Raw genomic sequence first — 21,175 nt, 5'->3', positions numbered from 1 at the left:
GAAGGGGGAGGGATGAAGTAAAGTGTTGGGAAGTTGATTGGTGAAAGAGACAGAAGGCCATAGAAGAAAGAAAAGGGGAGGAGCACTAGTGGGAGGTAATGGGCTAGCAAGGAGATAAGGTGAGAGAGGGAAAAGGATATGGGAAATGGTGAAGGAGAGGGGAGTGGGGGGCACTTCCAGAAGTTCAAGAAATTGATGTTCATGCCAACAAGTTGAAGGCTACCTAAACAGAATACAAGGTGTTGCTCCTCCAACCTAAGTGGAGCTTCATCACGACAGTAAAGGATGCCATGGATAGACATACTGGAATGGCAATGGGAAGTGGAATTAAAATGGGTGGCCACTGGGAGAACACACTTTTGCTGGTGGACGTAGCATACATGCTTGGTGAAATGGTCTCCCAATCTAAGTTGGGTCTCACCGATGTACAGGAAGCCACACCAGTAGAACTGGACACAGTATATGACCCCAACAGATTCACAGGTGAAGTGTTGCCTCACCTGGAAGAACTACTATTCAGGGCCCTAAATAGTCCTTCCAGGTGAGGCCACACTTAGGTTGGAGGCACTTTGCTTCATTTAACACCCTTCCCCCCTTTTCAGGTTTCACCTATCACCTTGTGTTTTTCTCTCTCCCTTCCTCCCAACTTTTAAATTTATTCCTCACATTTTTTTCTCCAGTCTTGCTGAAAGGTTTCGGCCTGAAACTTCCACTGTACTTTTTTCTACAGATGCTTCCTGGCCTGCTGAGTTCCTCCCGCATCTTGTATGTATTGCTTTGGCATCCAAGTATATCCTTCGGCACATTGCTGGCCTTCAAGCACAACGCGGAGGCCCAGACTGTAGATGTCCTTTGTCCCGTGCCCATGTCACTGGCCTTTGAACATGGAGTAGAGTCCTAGACTACGGCCTGACCTCTAATTCCTCCACATTCCTGTCCTTAAATCCCAATAAGATCCCTAACACCCTAGCACCCTAGCACTCAGCTTCCATCAGGAAACAACTATCAGTTCATGCAAACACCATCATGCAAGCTAGTATTATCACCTTTTATCTTTGCTGTATCCTTGCACATTCCTATCCTTCCTTTCTTTCCAGTTCTTGATTTGTTTCATGCCATTGTTCCCCTTGCATAAACCTTGTGCAAATGTGTTTTCTGGATACCAATTTACTCTTTACAGACTATGAGGTTTCTCATAGTCAAAACTTATGCTTAAAGAAGAAGCTGAGCTGCATTCTTCACAGTTTGTGCTATGTCCCCTAACCAATTTCACAATACCAAGAGAAAGAATATTCTATATGTTTGCAGCAATAGGAAATCAACCGTGTTCAAAATTGTAGACATATTCACAACTTCTATTATTTTTTTCCTGATGCATCCACTTTCATTCGGAACAGATTGAATTTCTTTGGGTTAATATAGAATCCATATTCACCTGGTAAATTTTCCATCAAGCCTCAAGAAGGGTTTAATGATCATTTATAAATGCATACATAAATTGGACTTTGTTGAATATAGTTTATAGTTTACACTCCATCTCACAGAATCTAAACACATTTATTATTTAGCTACGGGACTAGTAGAAGAGGGTTTAATGAGATTTCAGTGAGTATTGGAATCACAGTTACAACACCCTATGTAGAATCCTGCATTAACACCCACTTTATAGATAAAGTCAAAAACTTCAGGTTGTATTGACCCTGAGGGTACATTCAAAAGTGGTTTTGGCAAGATCTTGCGAGATACAAGAGGTGAAGTTCTTAACTCTTAGCAAAATGATGTGTTCTGCATTCTATTTTAACTTTAATGTAGTAAAATATAAGTTTTATTTTTCTTCCGATAATATATTTACATAACATGGCACTGTTGTAAACCTTCAAAGTGCTTTACCAAACTTAGGAAACCCAATGACTGAAGGGAGGAAGTTACCAGATATCGATTGGAATTTGGGCCAGAATAATAAGGAACAAAAGAAAAGGCCTTCAGCAGAGCTATTTTCCAAAATTTAATTTTACCTGAGGATGAAGTATCTCATTCCAGAAACTGCTAGAATCTGTACCAACAGAATCCCAGAAAGATACTGCACAGGAAGTCTCTTCAGCCCATTGAGTCCACACCATCAATCACCCTGTTGCACTAATACAAAATTAATCAACTTTAAAAAATTCTCTTTCCTGGATCAACTCCTGCCAGATTCTATCACTTACCTAGACGCTCAGGGTAATGTGGTCAATTAACCTAGTAACCTGCATATCTTTGAGAAACCAGAGCTCCCGGAGTAAATATGCAAACTCCACATATTCAGCAGCCGTGGTCTGTGGTGCTGTAAGGTAGTACCTCTATTGAAACTTACAAGTGTCAAACGCTAAAAATTAAGAAAAGTTATTTAAGTTCAAAGTTCAAAGTAAAATTTATTATTAGAGTACATACATGTCACCACATACAACCCTAAGATTCTTTCTCTGCAGGTATACTTAGCAAATCTGTAGAACAGTAACTTTAAACTGAAAACATCAAGAATTGTAAACTGCAAGCAAGCTGTCCAAAAGTAGATAAGTAAATAGCAATAAATAAAATAACAAGGTAAAGAGTCCTTAAAGTGAGACCATCAGTTGTCAGAACACCAGAAGTAGAACAAGTGTAGGTTGTTCAGGAGCCTGATTGTTGAGGAGTAGTAACTGTTCTTGAACCTGGTGATACAAATACTGAGCCTCCTGTACCTTCTACCTGATGGCAGCAATGAGAAAAGAGCATGGCCTGGGTGGTGAGGATCTTTGACGATGGACGCTATTTTTCTACGGCAATGTTTCATGCAGGTGTGTTCAATGGTTGGGAGAGTTTTACCTGTGATGTACTGGGCCGAATCTACTATGTTTGTAGGATTTTCTGCTCAAATATTGTACATTGTTTGAAGAGAACAGAGGAAGTGTTATTTCCATAGACTACATCTTACCCAGAGTATACAAAGTGAATTAAAAAATATATAATCAGCATTCACTTTGAAGGATACCAAATTCAAGGGTCCAATTTGCAGCTTCATTTCATTCATTACCACCATTCTAGTGAACACCTGCATTATAGAAACTAAAAAATATTGTTTTCCAGAAACAAAAAAATGGAACATAAATACACAAATCACTTTTGAAGAACAGGAGTATCACCAAAAAGATGAAGAAAAAACACTTTCATTTCAGTGCTTTCTCAATATTATTACTGCATCTCAGGAAAATGCCATCACCGTGTTGTAGTGTTTATATTTTATCAGCTTACCTCATATAACAGACAACCTAGTGACCAGATGTCAGATTTGAAGTTGTATCCATTTTCATGTATTCTCTCTGGGGACATGTAGTATGGCGTACCCACTGTAAGGGAAAATAGTTTTACTTGTACACTATAAAATAAAATGCTTAAAAAGTTAATTCAAGCTTGTTGAGTCCAATTATCTACTTTCTTGTGCAAAAGCTACATTGCTCTGTGTCCCAAGCATATAAAAATACACACAGTATGGAAATATAGATTTAATTAACTGTTACAGTGTTCTTTCTTACTATTTTTTCTGATGCATCAATTTTGATTCAGAACAGGTTACATTTCTGTGGTTTAATACAGGATCCATATTCACTTGGTAAAATTCACCAGGTGGTGGATGGCTGCATGAACAGCTGGTGCATTCACAATTCTCGGTTATGTGACCACTGATGCCAGACAGGCAACCTCTGAAGAGAATTGATGATGGCTGGGGTCACCTGTCTTGCAAAGACACTGCCCAGAAGAAGACACTGGCAAACCACTTCTGTAGAAAAATTTGCCAAGAACAATCATGGCCATGGAAAGACCATGATCGCCTCCATCATAAAACATGACAAATAACCAACGGATGAATGTTCTTATTAGCAGGCAATTTTCCAACTGTACACTTTTGGTCATCATTTTAAATGCACAAAAGAACAGAAATCAAACTATATGTTTATGTGCTACAACATATAGGTTGCCAGATCTGGTAATAAAATGATGCATTTAATGATCTTCAAATTGGAATTCAAGGCTATTTGAAGAAGGTATGCATAGACTGAAGATTTGCGATAATTTCTACTGCATCTTTTCCTACTTTGGATTTCAAATGTTTAAAATCATTTCCTCCCTAGCTAAACAAACTTGAGTAACAATACACTACTGCTTTGTTAATAAGATTTACTGAACTGCAGGCATGTCTGAGAAAATTTATATTTAATTGTTGAAAATATTTTAGCAATATTTATTCACCCTAAGTAACAGCACCTTTGTAGTAATCCCTTTTACAATCCCACTCTTTCATGCTCTGGTGAAGCAACTTGAATGCACAAGAACATAAAAAGCTGTAGAGAGTAATGGACTCCGCCTAACACATAATGGATACATCGCTTCCCACCACTGATAACATCTATAGGAGGTGCTGCGTCAAGAAGGCAACATCTATCAAAGTTACCAGTCATCCAAGCCTGGCATCTTTATACAGCGACCATCAAGTAGGAGGTACAGAAGCCCAAAGCCACACACACTACCAAGTTCAAGAACAGCTACTTCCCTTCAACCATTCTGTTCTTGAACCAAATGACAAAACCCTAATCTCTGCAGTTTAGCAACACTAAGACCATTTTGCACTAAAACAGACTTTGCTTTTTTGTTCTTGTAAAACTTAAGTTTTAATTCAATATGTTTCTTGTGAATACTGTTTTTGAAATGCTATGTGCCTCTGATGATGCTGTTTATAAGATTTTCATTGCACTTGTGCATATAGCAAGTGCATAATAAGATCAACTACAGACTAAAGATGCAAGACAATGCATTGTTTTAAAATAATCTAATAATCTCCATTTCTTGTTTCTGCTAAAGAGCAAACTGTGGACTACAAATAACAAAATCAAGAGTGGGATAAACAAATAATCACAAAATAGAGTACATATACTGTAAAATCTTCATGTAACACTATAAAATCACAGGATAGAGGGTACAGGTGAAAGAAACAATACTTAAATAGTAGGATTGAGGTCATGAAAGCTCAAATCACTTAACTTAGTTTAACAAAGTAATTTAATGTTTCATTCCTAATTCTGAGCACATATCAATGCTGCTTTTAAACAAAATATCCTTCTTCAATGACACTGCCTTTAAAGTTTAATTTCTAACTAAAAGTCAGGTTCCTCACACTGTTGCTAATTTATCACCAGTTATTCACTTTATCCATTGACCTTTCACTGTGAAAGCACTTAGCTCAATTCTATCTGTACAATACCCATCATTTTCAAAAAACCTGCATGATCTGTGTGACTGTAATGTGGTAGTGGCTTATTTTTTAAAGTTATTTATTCCTGCACATTTCAAATCATGGTAATTTAGGAGCACCAGCAACAGAAATGATTTACCTGTAATAAAGATACAGAATCATATGTAAACAATTATTATGCATAAAATGTATTTAGCCCATTTAAGCAGCAAAGGATCAACAATAATCACTTTTGGTTATCATAAAATATGACACTAATAATTGGCAGCTAACAACATGCAGGCCTGTGGATGTGCAGAATTCACATGAGAATCCACAGGGGGCAGAGAAAACATTTCAGTATGCAGCTTCTCAGCTTATTGAAAGTCAAAATAATTTCAAAACTAGCTTCAGAAATGTAAGATAGTCAAGCTGTTCTTCTATAAATCTGAAAAATTATGCTACAATCAATTAGAATTTTAGATTAATTTCACAAATAAGTATTAAGATTTAGTCAAAAACATTATATGAATGACAGTACTATCATATACAGTTGCAAAAAAAGTTTCTGAAGCCTTTGCAATTACCTGGCTTTCTGCATTAATTACTCATAAAATGTGGACTGATTTTCATCTAAGCCACCATAATAGACGAACACAGTCTGCCTAAACTAAAAACACACAAACAATTGTACTTCTTCTTGTCAACACTGAGTACACCATTTAAACAATCACAGTCTACACTCAAAACAGTATGTGAACCTCTGGGGTAATGCCTTTCACAAGAGCTATATGGAGTCAGGAGATCCAATCAATGAGTTGAAATTGGATGTGTGGGTTGCAAAGGTGCCCTGTCCTATATAAAAAATGACAAAGTCAGGGTACTAACAGACCTTGCCCTTCTCAAGAAAGATCAGAATCAGAATCAGGTTTATTATCACAGGCATGTGTCATGAAATTTGTTAAACTTAGCAGTAGTAGTTCAATGCAATACATAATATAGAAAAAGAACAAAATAAAATAATAACACTAATAAATAAGTAAATCAATTGCAGTATACATATATTGAATAGATTAAAAATTGGGCAAAAACCAGAAATAAAATTTATTAAAGAAGTGGGGTAGTGTCCAAGGTTTCAACGTCCAGTTAGGAAACGGATGGCAGAGGGGAAGAAGCTGTTCCTGAATCGCTCAGCGTGTGCCTTCAGGCTTCTGTACCACCTACCCTGATAATAACAATGAGAAAAGGGCATGCCCTGGGTGCTGGACATCCTTAATAATGTACGCAGCCTTTCTGAGACACCGCACCTTGAAGATGTCCTGAGTACTTTGTAGGCTAGTACCCAAGATGGAGCCGACGAAATTTACAACCTTCTGTAGCATCTTTCAGTCCTGTGCAGCAGCACCCCCCCCCACCACCCCATACCAGACAGTGATGTAGTCTGTCAGAATGTTCTCCACGGTACATCCATAGAAGTTTTTGAGTGTATCTGTTGACACACCAAATCTCTTCAAACTCCTAATAAAGTATAGCCACTGTCTTGCCTTCTTTATAACTGCATCGATATGTTGAGACCAGGTTAGATCCTCAGAGATCTTGACGCCCAGGAACCTGAAACTGCTCACTCTATTCACTTATCCCTCTATGAGGATTGGTATGTGTTCCTTCGTCTTAACCTTCCTGAAGTCCACATTCAGCTCTTTCATCTTACTGATATCGAGTGCCAGGTTTTTGCTGCAACACCACTCCACTAGTTGGCATATCTCGCTCATGTACACCCTCTCGTCTCCATCTGAGATTCTACCAACAATGGTTGTATCATCAGCAAATTTATAGATGGTATTTCAGCTATGCCTAGCCACACAGTCATGGGTATAGAGAGAGTAGAGCAGTGGGCAAAGCACACACCCCTGAGGTGCACCAGTGTTGATCGTCAGCGAGAAGGAGATGTTATTACCTATCTGCACAGATTGTAGTCTTCCAGTTAGGAAGTCGAGGATCCAATTGCAGAGGGAGGTAGTGAGGCCCAGGTTCTGCAACTTCTCAAGCAGGATTGTAGGATTGATGGTATTAAATGCTGAGCTATAGTCGATGAACAGCATCCTGACATAGGCGTTTGTGTTGTCCAGGTGGTCTACAGCAGTGTGAAGAGCCATTGAGATTGCATCTGCCCTTAACCTATTGTAGCGACAGGCAAATTGCAATGGGACCAGGTCCTTGTTGAGGGAAGAGTTCAATCTAGTCATGATCAACCTCTCAAAGCATTTCATCACTGTAGATGTGAGTGCTACTGGGCGATAGTCATTAAGGCAGCTCACATCTGTTTATGTGCACTATGCCTCGATCAAAACCACTTTCAGAGGACCTTAGAAGAATTATAGAGACGCATGAAGCTGGAAAAGGCTACCAAAGCATTTCTAAAGACTTCAGAGTTCACCAGTCCACAGTAAGAGAAATTGTCTACAAAGAAATTCGGTACTGTTGCTACTCTCTCTAGGAGTGAGTATCCTGCAAAAATCAAACCGAGAGCACAACGTGCAATGCTGAAGGAAGTGAAAAAGAAGTGAAAATTGTATCAAGACATTTTACAGCAGAATGTCAGGGTAGCAGTCCATCACCTGAAGCTAAATAAAATTGAATGATGCAATCAGACTATGATTTGAAACACAAGAGTGAAATACAAGAGTAAATCAACAACAGAATGGTTTAAAAAGAAGAAGCTTTGTGGTTTGGAATGGACAAGTCAGAATCCAGAGCTAAACTCAATTGAGATGCTGTGGCATGACCTTGAAGAAGGCTGTTCATGCAAGGTGTCCCAGAATATTGATGAACTGTAATAGTTTTGTATGGAGGAATAATCTAAAATTCCTCCTTGCCGTTGTGCAAGTCTGATCAGCAGATACAGGAAACGTATGATAGAGGTTCTACCAGTTATTAAATACAAGGGTTCACATACTTTTTCTAGCCTGGATTGTGAATGATTAAACAATGTGTTCACTACAGACATGAAAAGTACAATTGTTTGTGTTATTTGTTTCGGAGATTGTGTTTGTCTATTATTGTGACTTGGATGAAGATCAGACCACATATTATGAATAATTAATGTAGAAAACCAGGTAATTGCAAAGGATTCACAAACTTTTTCTTGTAACTCTATTACCTTTATCGTTAGATTACACAATGTCTCAGTCACAGCATCATAGAGTTTTACGACTTATAACAGACGTTTCAGCACAACTCATCCATACTGATAGTGACCCCTATCGGCACTAAGCACACTTGCCTACTTTAGGCCTGTCACCCTCTATTCTTGTCCTACCCAAGTACCTGTTCAAATATCTTTTAACCACCAATTGCATCTCCCTCTAATAATTCCTCTGGCAGCTCATTCCATATAATCACCACCTTACGGTGCAAAACTTGCCCCTTAGAATTTGCCTGTCTTGTTCTAAGTTGCAGAAGTACAAACCCCATTTCCAGAGAAGTTGGGATATTTTACAAAATGAAATAAGATCAAAAATCTGTGATATGTTAATTCATGTGAACCTTTATTTAACTGACAAAAGTACAAAGAAAAGATTTTTAATAGTTGTACTGACCAACTTAATTGTATTTTGTAAACATACACAAATTTAGAATTTGATTGCTGCAAAAGTCAACAAAAGTTGGGACAGAGGCATGTTTACCATTGTGTTACATCACCTTTCCTTTTAATAACACTTTTTAATCGTTTTGGAACTGAGGATACTAATTGTAGTAAATTTGCAATTGGAAATTTTGTCCATTCTTGCTTGATATAAGACTTCAGCTGCTTAACAGTCCGTGGTCTCCGTTGTCTGATTCTCCTCTTCATGATGCGCCATACATTTTCAATAGGAGATAGATCTGGACTGGCAGCAGACCAGTCAAGCACACGCACTCTGTGTCTACAAAGCCATGCTGTTGTAGCCCGTACAGAATGTGGTCTGGCATTGTCCTGCTGAAACAAGCATGGACGTCCCAGGAAGAGACTTCGCCTTGATGGGAACATATGTCTCTCTAAAATCCTAATATACGCCTCAGAGTCAATGGTACCTTCACATACATGCAACTCACCCATGCCGTGGGCACTGATGCACCCCCATACCATCACAGATGCTGGCTTTTGCACCTTTCGCTGATAACAATCTGGATGGTCGTTTTCATCTTTGGCACAGAGAACTTGACGCCCGTTTTTTCCGAAAACTAGCTGAAATGTGGACTCATCTGACCACAGCACACGGTTCCACAGTCTTTCGGTCCATCTGAGATGAGCTCGGGCCCAGAGAACTCACCGGCGTTTCTGCATAGAGTTGATATATGGCTTCCTCCTTGCGTAATACAGTTTCAAGTTGCATTTCTGGATGCAGCGACGGACTGTGTTGAGTGACAATGGTTTTCCAAAGAAATCCCAAGCCCAGCTGGCTATAATTGTCACAGTAGCATGACGGTTTCTTAGGCAGTGCTGCCTGAGGGCTCGAAGATCACGCGCATTCAACAGTGGTTTCCGACCTTGCCCTTTATGCACTGAGATGTCTCTGAATTCTCTGAATCTTTTCACAATATTATGTACTGTAGATGTTGAAAGACCTAAATTCGCTGCAGTCTTGTGTTGAGAAATGTTCCTTTTGAACTGACTAACAATTCTCTCACGAATTTTGGCACAAAGGGGTGAGCCACGACCCATCCTTGCTTGCAAAGACTGAGCCTTTGATGGACGTTACTTTTATACCCAGTCATGATACCTCACCTGCTACCAATTAGCCTGCTTAATGTGGAGTCTTCCAAACCGGTGTTACTTGAATATTCTGTGCACTTTTCAATCTTATTTTAACTCTGTCCCAACGTTTGTTGAGTGTGTCGCAGCCATCAAATTCTAAATTGTGTATATTTACAAAATACAATTAAGTTGGTCAGTAAAACTATTGAAAATCTTTTCTTTGTACTTTTGTCAGTTAAATAAAGGTTCACGTGAGTTAACATATCACAGATTTTTGTTTTTATTGCATTTTGGAAAATATCCCAACTTTTCTGGAAATGGGGTTTGTATTTCAATAGCTACTCTTTATCTGTAACTGAAAAAGTAACTCAGTTTCAGAGAATTGCACCCTTAGTGCTCACGAATAATATGACAATAGCCAATAATATTCCATTATTCAAGAAGGGAGCCAAGGATAATCCTGGAAACTGTAGATCGGTGAGTCTTACATCAGTGGTAGGGACGTTACTGAAGAGAATTCTTAGGAATAGGGTTTATGAGCTTTTGGAAAACCATGGCTTAGTTAGAGAGACAGCATGGCTTTATGCACTGCAAGTCACGTCTTAGTAACTTGATAGAGTTATTTGAATAGACAACAAGGGTGAGTGATGTAGGCAGAGCTCTGGATGTTGTTTAAATGGATTTTAGTCAGGCCTTTGACAATGTCCCTCATGGGAGTCTAATCCAGAAGATTAAGGTGTATGGGATCCACGGTGAATTGGCTGTTTGGATTCAGAACTGACTTGCCCACAGAAGACAGAGTATAGTGATTGAAGGGACTTACTCTAGCTGGAGGGCTGTGATTAGTGGTGTCCTCCAAGGATCTATACTGGGATCTCTGCTGTTTTTGATGTATATAAATGAGCTGAATGAATATGTAGATAAGTGGGTTTAGTATGTTTGCAGATGATACGAAGATTAGTGGTGTTGTGGATTGTGCAGAAAACCGGCAAGGAATAAAGTGGGATATAGATCAGTTGCAGATGTGGGCAGAGAAGTGGCAGATAGAGTTTAACCCAGCCAAATCCAATTCAACTGAAGATCCAGTTCAAACCAAATCATTAAGTTTGCTGATGATGCAACAGTGGTTGGCTTCATCAATAACAAGATGGCGTACAGAGAGGGATGGAGCAGCTGATAGAATGGTGCAACCACATCTTAAGTCTCAATGTGGATAAGACTAAAGAGATGACTGTAGACTTTAGGAAGGTTCAGACTGACCACTCCTCACTGTACATGGAGAGAATTAAGAGCACCAAATTTCTAGGAGTGCACATAATGGCCAATCTCACCTTGTCCCTCAACAGCACCTTTTTGGTTAGGAAAGCACAGCAGTGTCTTCACCTCCTGAGGAGATTGAGATGAGTGAGGCTACCCTCCCCCCTCCCACTATCCCTTCATTCTAACCAATTTTTACAAAAGCACCATGGAGAATGTCCTGACCAGCTGCATCACTATCTGGTATGAAAATTATAAGGCATCTGACTGCAAGTCCCTACAAAGGATTGTGAGGACTGCTGAGAGGATTGTCAAGGTCTCTCTTCCATCCATAAGAGATATTAGATTAGATTATGAGGACACACAGTCCTCTTTTATTGTCATTTAGTAATGCATGTATTAAGAAATAATACAATTTGTTCCTCCAGAATGCTATCACAGAAACATAAGACAAACCAAGACTAAAAAAACTGACAAAAACCACATAATTATAACATATAGTTGCAACAGTGCAAGCAATACAGTAACTTGATAGAAAAACAGACCATGGGCACGGTAAAAAGTCTCAAAGTCTCTCGAAAGTCCCATCATCTCACGCAGACGGTTGAAGGGAGAAACTCTCCCTGCCATGAGCTTCTAGCGCCGCAAACTTGCTGATGCAGCATCCTGAAAGCACCCGACCACAGTCTGACTCCGACTCCGAGTCCGTCTGAAAACTTCGAGCCTCCGACCAGCCCTCCGACACCGAGCACCATCTCTGCCGAGTGCTTCGACCCCGGCCCCGGAAACAGGCAATAGGCAAAGCCGAGGATTTGGGGCCTTCCCCTCGGAGATTCTTGATCGCACAGTAGCAGCAGCAGTGAAGCAGGCATTTCAGAAGTTTCTCCAGATGTTCCTCCGTGCTTCTCACAGCTGTCTCCATCAAATCAGGATTGTGCATGGCATCCTAGTTCACAAATACAATATCATTTGGAGCGGCCGCGCGCGGTGCGTTGCGCCATCTTCTCCTCCCCGATATTTATCAGAAGCGCCGTGTACACAGTTTCCTTAGCATTGTCAGTGATCCCTCCCATTCGTCCAACAATCTCTTTGACCCCCTACCATCAGGCAGGAGGTACCATAACATTAGGACAAGAACTCTTAGAATGGCAATTAGCTTCTTCCGCCTGGCTGTAAGACTACTGAACTCATTGCCAACACCCAGGTCTCATCATGTATCAAGTGCCAGTAGCATTATCCTGTTTACATTTTGGGCTGACACCCTTTATCAGAACTAGAAAAAAAATATGCGAAGTCAAAGGAAGGTGTTGAGGGGGAGGGGAGGAAGAATTACAAGATGGTAGGTAATAGGTGAAACCGAGAGAGGGGGAGGGATGAAATAAAAGAGCTGGGAAGTTGATTGGTGAAAGAGATAAGGGGCTGGAGAAGGGGGGATCTGACAGGAGAAGGTAGAAGACCATGGAAGAAAGGAAAGGGGTGGAGCAGCAGAGAGAGGTGATGGGCAGGTAAGGAGACAAGGTGAGAGAGGGAAATAGGAATGGGGAATGGTGAGGAGGGGGGTCAACTACTGGAAGTTCGAGAAATCGATATTCATGCCATCAGATTGGAGGCTACCCAAACAGAATACAAGGTGTTGCTCTTCCAGCCTGAGTGTGGCCTCATCACGGCAGTAGGAGGCCATAGACTGACATATCGGAATGGGAATGGGGAAGAAGAATTGAAATGGATAGCCACTGGGCGATCCCACTTTTTTGGCTTACTCTGACTTCTCATCTATTTTTCCAGCTGATGAAAGGTCTTGGCCTGAGATGTTGACTGTTTTCTCTTTTCCATTGATACTGCATGGCCTGCTGAGTTCTTCCAGCATTTTGTGTGTGCTGCTTGGATTTCCAGCATCTGCATTTCTTGTGCTTGTTATACTGTTTACTTTTTAAACTTGTGTTGCAAATGCAACTTATTATTTGTTAATTTATTTGTGGCACAGATATGGTAAGTAGACAGTATCTTTTTTTCAGGGTTGAAATGTCTGGTACCAGAGAGCATATCCTGCCCCATTGATGTACTGACTGAATATATACTGTTAGGATGAAACTTCCTTACTTCCAGAAATATGGAAACAATTGTGGCTGTGAACTGGCGCAAACTTAAAATGGGATAAACACATTGCAGTATAGTTAGGGAAATGCATTAGTATGATTCTGCAGTTTAACAGTTCTTCCTGAAGAGCAGAGTGCAAACCTTTGGACGACAAAGCAACTAATCTTGTCCTTTATATAACAAAAAGTGACTGAAATGAAATGGATCTTCAAGTCAAACATCTGAAAAAATGTACTCTACTCATGCCCAAAAGAATGGCTAATTGTAAAAAATTGCTGGCCAACTTCTATCGATGTGTGATAGAGCATACTAACATACGGAATGACAGTATGGTACTCTAGCTGCAGCAAGACAGATCAGAAAGCACTCCAATAGGCTCAGAATAGCTCAGCACATCTTTAGGAATCAACTACTGGACCAACTACCAGACAAACTACAACTCTTGATGCCTACGTCATGCTCATAACATCATTAAAGACCCACCCCATCCTTAACACTGCCTGGTAATCTCGCGCCACCTGGTAGGAGATACAAAAACATCTTAGCCAAGAGAGTAAGAATGAAAAACAACTTAATCGTGAGAGCTGTTGTGCAGTTGAATAGTGCTGCACCCCAGATTGCCAATGGTGTTTGAGTGTTGTGGACTACCGAAGCCACTTGCTGCACGTAAGTAGAGGATTTTTTTATAATTAAGTCGTACTATCTGTTTTTGCATGGATTGGAGTTGCACCACAATCTCATTGTCTTGAGCAATGACAATAAAGTTCTACTATATTCTATCTGAACACAAATATTTAATAGAGATAATAGTCCTACCAATTTAGTTCCAATTAATTTTAAAATTATGGCTTCAGTCATGTGCACCATTTGTTAATTGTCACTGCATATCTAACTACACTGTGTTATCTTTCTGAAGCAACCTTTTTCCACGAGTGTTAACTTAGGAGACTTTGCTTCCTCGTGGAAATTGCCTGATATGTTTGTTGATTCTACTTCTGTTAAGAATTGCCCACAGATGGCATTCATTTAGTGGTAACACAGATTACATTTTCAATTAGCAGTAGTGTCTTCTGTTATAAAGCAAAGCAGGGTTTTGATAAATTCTAAACTGAAGTTATATAAAAATGTTTAGATTACAAGATGAAGGTGCTCCTAGCAGAGCTTGGAAGCAGTTAAGTGACAGAAATTCTGTCAACATAACTCTTAAAGACTTGCATCATTCCATTCTCCGTACTAAACCAGACCATTGAAACAGACATTGTGTCAACCTGTAATGCAACGAATAAGTGAATGCAGCTTTTGACTGCTATGCCATATATAAAAGTAAGAGTCAAGGATTTATAATTGCTTTTAATAACTTTTAGAACTGTTCTCAAAATAGATCTTTAAAATACATTAGCTGTGACAGAGAAGTGACAGAGGCATGGGGTGACGCAAGTGCAAACACACCTAGACCTGAGACACCAGGCGAGGTCACTTGTTTCCAAACAATTGGTTTGTTGATCATTACAGAATGTCTCTCTGGTGTTTCCCCTCTCTCTTCCCCTTTTCCAAACCATAATTCCCCTTTTCCTGCCCCCTTCCCACTCTAAGTACACAATAGAGATCTATATCAGAATTAAACTTAGCATCACTCACATATGTCATGAAATATGATTTTCTTTTGTGGCAGCAATACAATAAAATATAATACATAAAATACATTTTTTATGTACGAGTCCAAGTTAAAGATCGGGAAAGACCAGGTCAGAGGGAATCCAAAGGAATTTTTTATTACACTGTAAATTCATGTATAAGGGATCAGAAAGGTTTGTCGGTTTAAATCAGCATTGAGTTTCCAGCTAATGACAGAAGGTGTTTTGGAATCTTTCAGATCTGGTTTCTAGTTTATTTTGGTTCCATACATTTATGATTGGAAGTCAGAGAATAGCAGTTTAGAGTGAAGAAATGGGGTAAAACACCACCCAAACTAAAATTCCTAACCTGGAGAAAATTGTTACACAGTGATTGTTTTAGAAATAAAAGAAGGGCTGGAATAGAGTGTGTGTCTGTTGAGGGGCGGGGGAGGACGAGGGTATTTGCAGACAGTGTTTACTGAGGCATAGTCAAAGAAGAAATTATCTTTGAGATTGTAATTAGTGTAAATTTTTATTTTTATCTAGCTACTTCTATTAATGTAATTCCCTGGGATCATTAAACAAGAATAGCCTCAGAAACTTCCCCCAAGATTTGCCATATAGATCTTGCACCATGATCAGCAGACATCATAATTAGGCCTGTACCACCAGTTTTAGTGTCCAGTGCTGCCTTGCGCACTCACTTAAACACTGATTCCACTCACTCTCTCACCTGTATTGATTGTCTTCAAGACACCTTCCAAGAACAAAAAATGGAGAAAGTGATGGTACCCACAGATCACAGCTTCAGGACAAGGTGATTTGTGTAATGTCTGCAGTGTCTGAATCAGCGAGCAGAGAATGGAGGAAAGAAGGTTAGTGTGGTGGATTTCCTGCAGAGATTTTAAGGGATTAAGCATACCATACCAGTGAGGGAGAGTTGCCTGTTTAATATACCCCAGTCTCATGATTGGATCAATGTGATGGTTGGAGCAGCACCTCCCCACTATAGGTACAAGATGCAGCACAGTAGCCCCTCCAACTGGGCTATCACACTGTGAGCTAATGTAGCATTCAGTGCACAAATCTCATTGAAGAATATTGTCTGAGGAAGGATAGCAGCAAGCTCTCAACAGGAGCCACAAGGTAAAACTATTCTGAGGAAAAATAAAACAATTTAACAACCATATAAAAGATTTACATAGGTCATGACGTTTATCACCCTCGACTCCTGCCCCCCTCAATCTGAAATGAATGTGCTGAATTGCTGAATGCCTTTTGAAAATTACTGCTATTGATAATTTCTTTTCCACAATTTAGTTGATCTGGTTCAAGATTCAGCCGCAAATTTTTCAAAGACAAGTGACTGTAGATACTGAAATCTGTAGGAAGTTTATTAAGTGCAGCCTGCAATTCTCTCAATATGTTAGTTCATTCCCCTTAAAAGATCTTTTTAAATTGTTATTATAAGTATTATAACTATCCACTAAATACTTACCTTTTGCAAGCTTATTGAGAAAGAGAAGAGTGCAACTGATTGGTTGATTCTTTCAGGAAAACCAAACCCAGCTCAATGAACTGGGTATATTAACTGGCATATTCTTAATTTTCACATCATGAGGCCTTCTACTGGTCCATGCTGCCTCCTTGTAAAGCAATCCCATCAATTTCTATTCCAGTTTACCCTATGGTCCTATATTCTCGCTTTCACATGACCATCAAAGCCCCTTTAATTCTTTTTGCCACTTAGCTACACTATTTGCTAATTTACAGTAGGCAATTAACTTATCAGCACATATTTGCAAGGTGGGAGAAACCAGAGCTTCCACAATCACATAGAGAATGTGCAAACTCTGATCACAGCAGAGTCAGGAACAAATCCTGATTCTTGGACCTATAAGACTGCAGCACCAAAGGAAATGGTTTGGATTTCTAAGCCAATACTAAAAAAAAATCAAACTTTGGACCTTCAAAGAGACCCTGGAAGATGGTGATCACTATTCCTTCTAAGCTGCTCAAGTATGTGACTGTGCATCAACCGAAATGCTCCCGTGCAGATAGTCTTTGTTGCCGTGCAGCTGGAATTGGACACAGCTGGAAAACGTCTACGACACATGGAAGATTGTCTTTGTTGTACTGTATTGCATTATAACCTTCAATTAATAAATAAAATCAAAAGTATGCGATTTTTCAATTTTCATTCCAAATATTCATAGTATGCATATTACAAAAAAAAATATTTTAAGTGTCCTGCCGTTTTCAGGCCTGGTAAAAATTTCCTTCTCAGAGCAATGGTTGGTCCAGACCGCTGTAAAAAAAAATTAGAGGGAACATTGATGGTAATTCTCCTAGTTGTAGTTACCAGAGACCTTTCTGTTCACTTGACTAGGGATTTTAATGGGAACTCCGAAGCATCTCATTTTCAAAGCAATTGTAAATAAACCATGTCTAACTGGTATTGCAGTTATCCAGTTCAAAATCCACAGCTTTATGAGAAAAACCAGTGATACACTTACATACAACGAAAATATTCATTCAAATAAAAGGGCACTTTGAGAACCAGGATCTCTAAAATGGTGTTATGAGGTCCAAGTGATCCAACATACTACATGACTCAATTCCCATGTGGATCAGTACTGCAGAAAGCTGTTTGTGAGCTCCATTTTTAATCAATAGCATAGCTATCTCCGAGTTCCCTGATGTAAATTTTTAGTCAAAAAACAAAATATTAAATTGCCAGTTAAACTGCATCCTGAAAACTCTCTCTGAAAAATAAGGCAGTTATGCAATAAAAAAAGCTGTCTGATTTTTCAAGGATTTCTGCATTATAAACCTCTGGAAAGATCAATGGGTCACCCAGTGTGTAGCCTGAAAGCAGTCTATTCATCATAAACTCTTTGGTCTTTATTACACTGTTGTGTAATCAGGGTTTTGTATCAGTAGCAAGATTGGACTTGTTACTTCCAGACATGCCCTGTGTAATGGCAAAGGTCAAAGAAACAGGAAACCCCCTAAATGCACGATGAAATAGATAACCTGATAGTGGTTGGGGAGCTTGCCTTTTACTGCTTACATGTTTACAACAGACACATGGTTTTGTTCACACTCTTAATGAAATACATCCCACTTCTGTAATTAGATGGATTCGTGTTGTGCAGGATTGCTCACCTAAAGAATGTGCTGCTGTAGTTTTCGAACTAAAAAATCTGCCCAATCCAAGATCTCCCAGCTTTACTACTCCAGTTGCTGTAATGAACACATTAGCTGGTTTTATATCTGAAAGAGAACACAAGTAATAGCATGAATACTTTAAACTATGATGATAGAGATATTACTTACTATTGTACATCAGGAATTACTTTAGGATGGCAATGATTGAAACCTAGCTTTCACAGAAAGAAAAATGTTTTTTTTTCCTTTTTGATGTCCTCACTAATCAACAACCTAAACACTAAATATACCTAATGAGCTGGACTCCACAGCTATCTGTGGCAATGAATTCCCCACCCACAGCCACTCTACCTAGACCTTTCAATATCCAGTAAGTTTCATCGAGATTTCCCCATTCTTCCGAACCCTATCAAGTACAGGCAAAGAGCCATCAAATGCTCCTCATACTTTAACCCTTTCATTCCCGGGATCATTCTCTTTAAACTCCTCTTGACCCTCTCCAAATCTAGCACATATGGAGCTCAAAACAGCTCACAATAGTCCAAATGCGGTCTGACCAATGCCTTATAAAGTCTCAGCATTACATCTTTCTTTTTATATTCTGGTCCTCTTGGAGTAAATGCTAACACTGCATTTGCCTTCCTTACCACTGACTCAACCTGCAAGTTAATCTTTAGGGAATCCAACACAAGGACTCCCAAGTCTCCAATTTCTGAATTCACTACTCATTCAGAACATAGTCTATGCCTTTATTCCTTCAACATACACTCCTCAACACTGTATTCCATTTGCCATTTTTTTGCCCGTTTTCCTAATCTGTCTGAGTCCTTCTGGTGATTCCCTGCTTCCTGAACACTACCTGCCTCTCCATCCATCTTTGTATCATCCACAAACTTGACCACAAAGCCGTCAATTCCATCATCGTGATCATTAACATATTACTTGAAATGTAGCATACTCAACACTGACCCCTGAGGAATACCATCTGCAGCTAAACAAAAAGGTCCCTTTATCCCCACTCTTTGCCTTCTGCTGATTAGCCAATCTTCTGTCCATGCTAGAATCTTCCCTGTAATACCATAGGATCTTATCTTGTTTAGAAGCCTCGTGTGTGGCACCTGTTGGATATTGGATATCAGGTAAAACATAAAAGTTGATAAATACTCAGTGTCAGATGAAATCTTTCATAGGGTACCACTGGCAGCAAGGAACGAGAAAGCTTGGGCCCTAACAGAGATTCTTGCACTTTTTATTAGTCACTGGTGAGTTACCATGGTGGGATCCCATTGAAGATGGCAGAAGTTAAGCAGAATAACGTGCTGGATGTGGAGGCTCGTGGAATGGTAGGTAAGGAGGTACCATTTCAACAATACAATTCCAATTTATGACAGTGCAACAGTTTATTAATATGAAGTACTATCTACTATTACATATATATGTTACCTCTGTGCATGACACGCCGAGAATGCATGTGTTCCAAGGCACTGCAGAGTTGAACAAAGTATTTCCAAATTGTTCTTTCTGGAATCAACCGCTTTTGTTTCTTAAAATGCTATAAAAATATTAAACAGAATTATAAATGCTAAGCTATTAGGACTACAGATCATACAAATAACTGGCATGATATTATCGAGAAAATTTCTTGTTGGGAACAAAGTTTCTACTGGAAATAAAAACCGATTGACTGGGCATTTATCCATTTCAGTTAAAATACAAGGGACCAGGTTGTATTGGACTTGTATGCTGTCAATGATTAGCATTTTCAGATGCTAATAGCTGGGTAATCTCTCTCTTCAACAGGGAGATGCCCTGCAAGATGTAAGGAGCTGCAAATGGTGAACAGGTTTGAATCAGTATATCACTCATCTTTGTTCTCCAAGCCTGGTACCCTGACAAACCTTGACAAAGGCTTTTTTATATAAATTTTATATTATCTTTTCATGATGATGGGCACTGCTGGAAAAGTCAGCAATTACAGGTTCCCCCCCCCCATCCAAAGGTAGAGCATTCCAACGAAACGGTTCGTTAGCCGAAAAGTTGTAAAGTGAAGAAGCAATTACCATTTATTAATATGGGAAAAATTTTTGAGCGTTTCCAGACCAAAAAAATAACCTACCAAATCATGCCAAATAACACATAAAACCTAAAATAACAGTAACATATAGTAAAAGCAGGAATGATATGATAAATACACAGCCTATATAAAGTAGAAATACTTTTTGCAATCATTAGAGTACCGTCTAGCGCAGCGAAAATCTCACGCATGCGCTCTCGGCAGAAGCACTCTCTCCAGTAACCTTTAAGCTATGAGGCTGCCAAATCATACCAAATAACAAATCGTACTAAATAACACAAAAATACACAGCCCACATAAAGTAGAAATACTTTTTGCAATCATTGAAGCACAGTCTAGCGCAGCGAAAATCTCACGCATGCGCTCTCGGCGGAAGCAGTGTCGGTGCAGGTGCTCTCGGCAGAAGCACTCTCTCCAGTAACCTTTAAGCTATGAGGCTGCCAAATCATACCAAATAACAAATCATACTAAATAACACAAAAATACACAACCTATATAATGTAGAAATAATGTATGTACAGTGTAGTTTCACTTACGGGAATCGGAATGGTGTGTTAGGCTGAATCGTCGGAAATTGGGGTGGTGGGAGGTAGAGGAGACTGGGGTGTCATCTCATCGTAGTCTATTTCCAATAGGGCAGCCAGGTCATCATCTTCTATGCCTGCCTGCCTCGATGTCGAAGGTCGAGGTTCGTCATCTGCTGTGGCTGATGTGCAAGGCTTGAAAAACGACAGTATACTTGACTGCTGAGCCTCGCGCATTTTTAGATCATACAGTTCTTTGTAAGCACTCAAAACATCCTGCAATCCTGCCCTGAACCTTTCAAAATTAAAGTCATACTTTTCTGCAATCATTGCAGCGTTGTCAATCACAGCGAAAATCTCACGCAACTGCTTCACGCTCAGTCCTTGGACGACTTCATTTTCGCTACTGTGTTCGGTTTCGATTGTTATCCTTTCCTCTTGCAATTGCATCAG

General features: G+C 39.5%; 1 protein-coding gene across 7 annotated transcripts in view; it reads right to left on the bottom strand.

Annotated features, from left to right (window-relative positions):
- Positions 1-21,175, bottom strand: part of nek7 (NIMA-related kinase 7) — a 225,534-nt gene that overhangs the window by 20,351 nt on the left and 184,008 nt on the right. For all 7 annotated transcript variants that reach the window (XM_063063872.1, XM_063063870.1, XM_063063868.1 and 4 more), the window contains 3 exons: positions 19,568-19,676; positions 18,122-18,229; positions 3,271-3,365 (listed from right to left, as the gene is read on the bottom strand). In XM_063063872.1, coding sequence (XP_062919942.1) covers positions 3,271-3,365; positions 18,122-18,229; positions 19,568-19,676 — 312 coding nt within the window. The remainder of the gene's footprint in view (positions 1-3,270; positions 3,366-18,121; positions 18,230-19,567; positions 19,677-21,175) is intronic.

This window comes from Mobula hypostoma, chromosome 12 (assembly GCF_963921235.1).
Source record: "Mobula hypostoma chromosome 12, sMobHyp1.1, whole genome shotgun sequence".
Classification (NCBI taxonomy): Eukaryota; Metazoa; Chordata; class Chondrichthyes; order Myliobatiformes; family Myliobatidae; genus Mobula; species Mobula hypostoma.
Note: the sequence above shows the minus strand (reverse complement) of the source record. Positions and strands in the feature narration are given on the sequence as shown.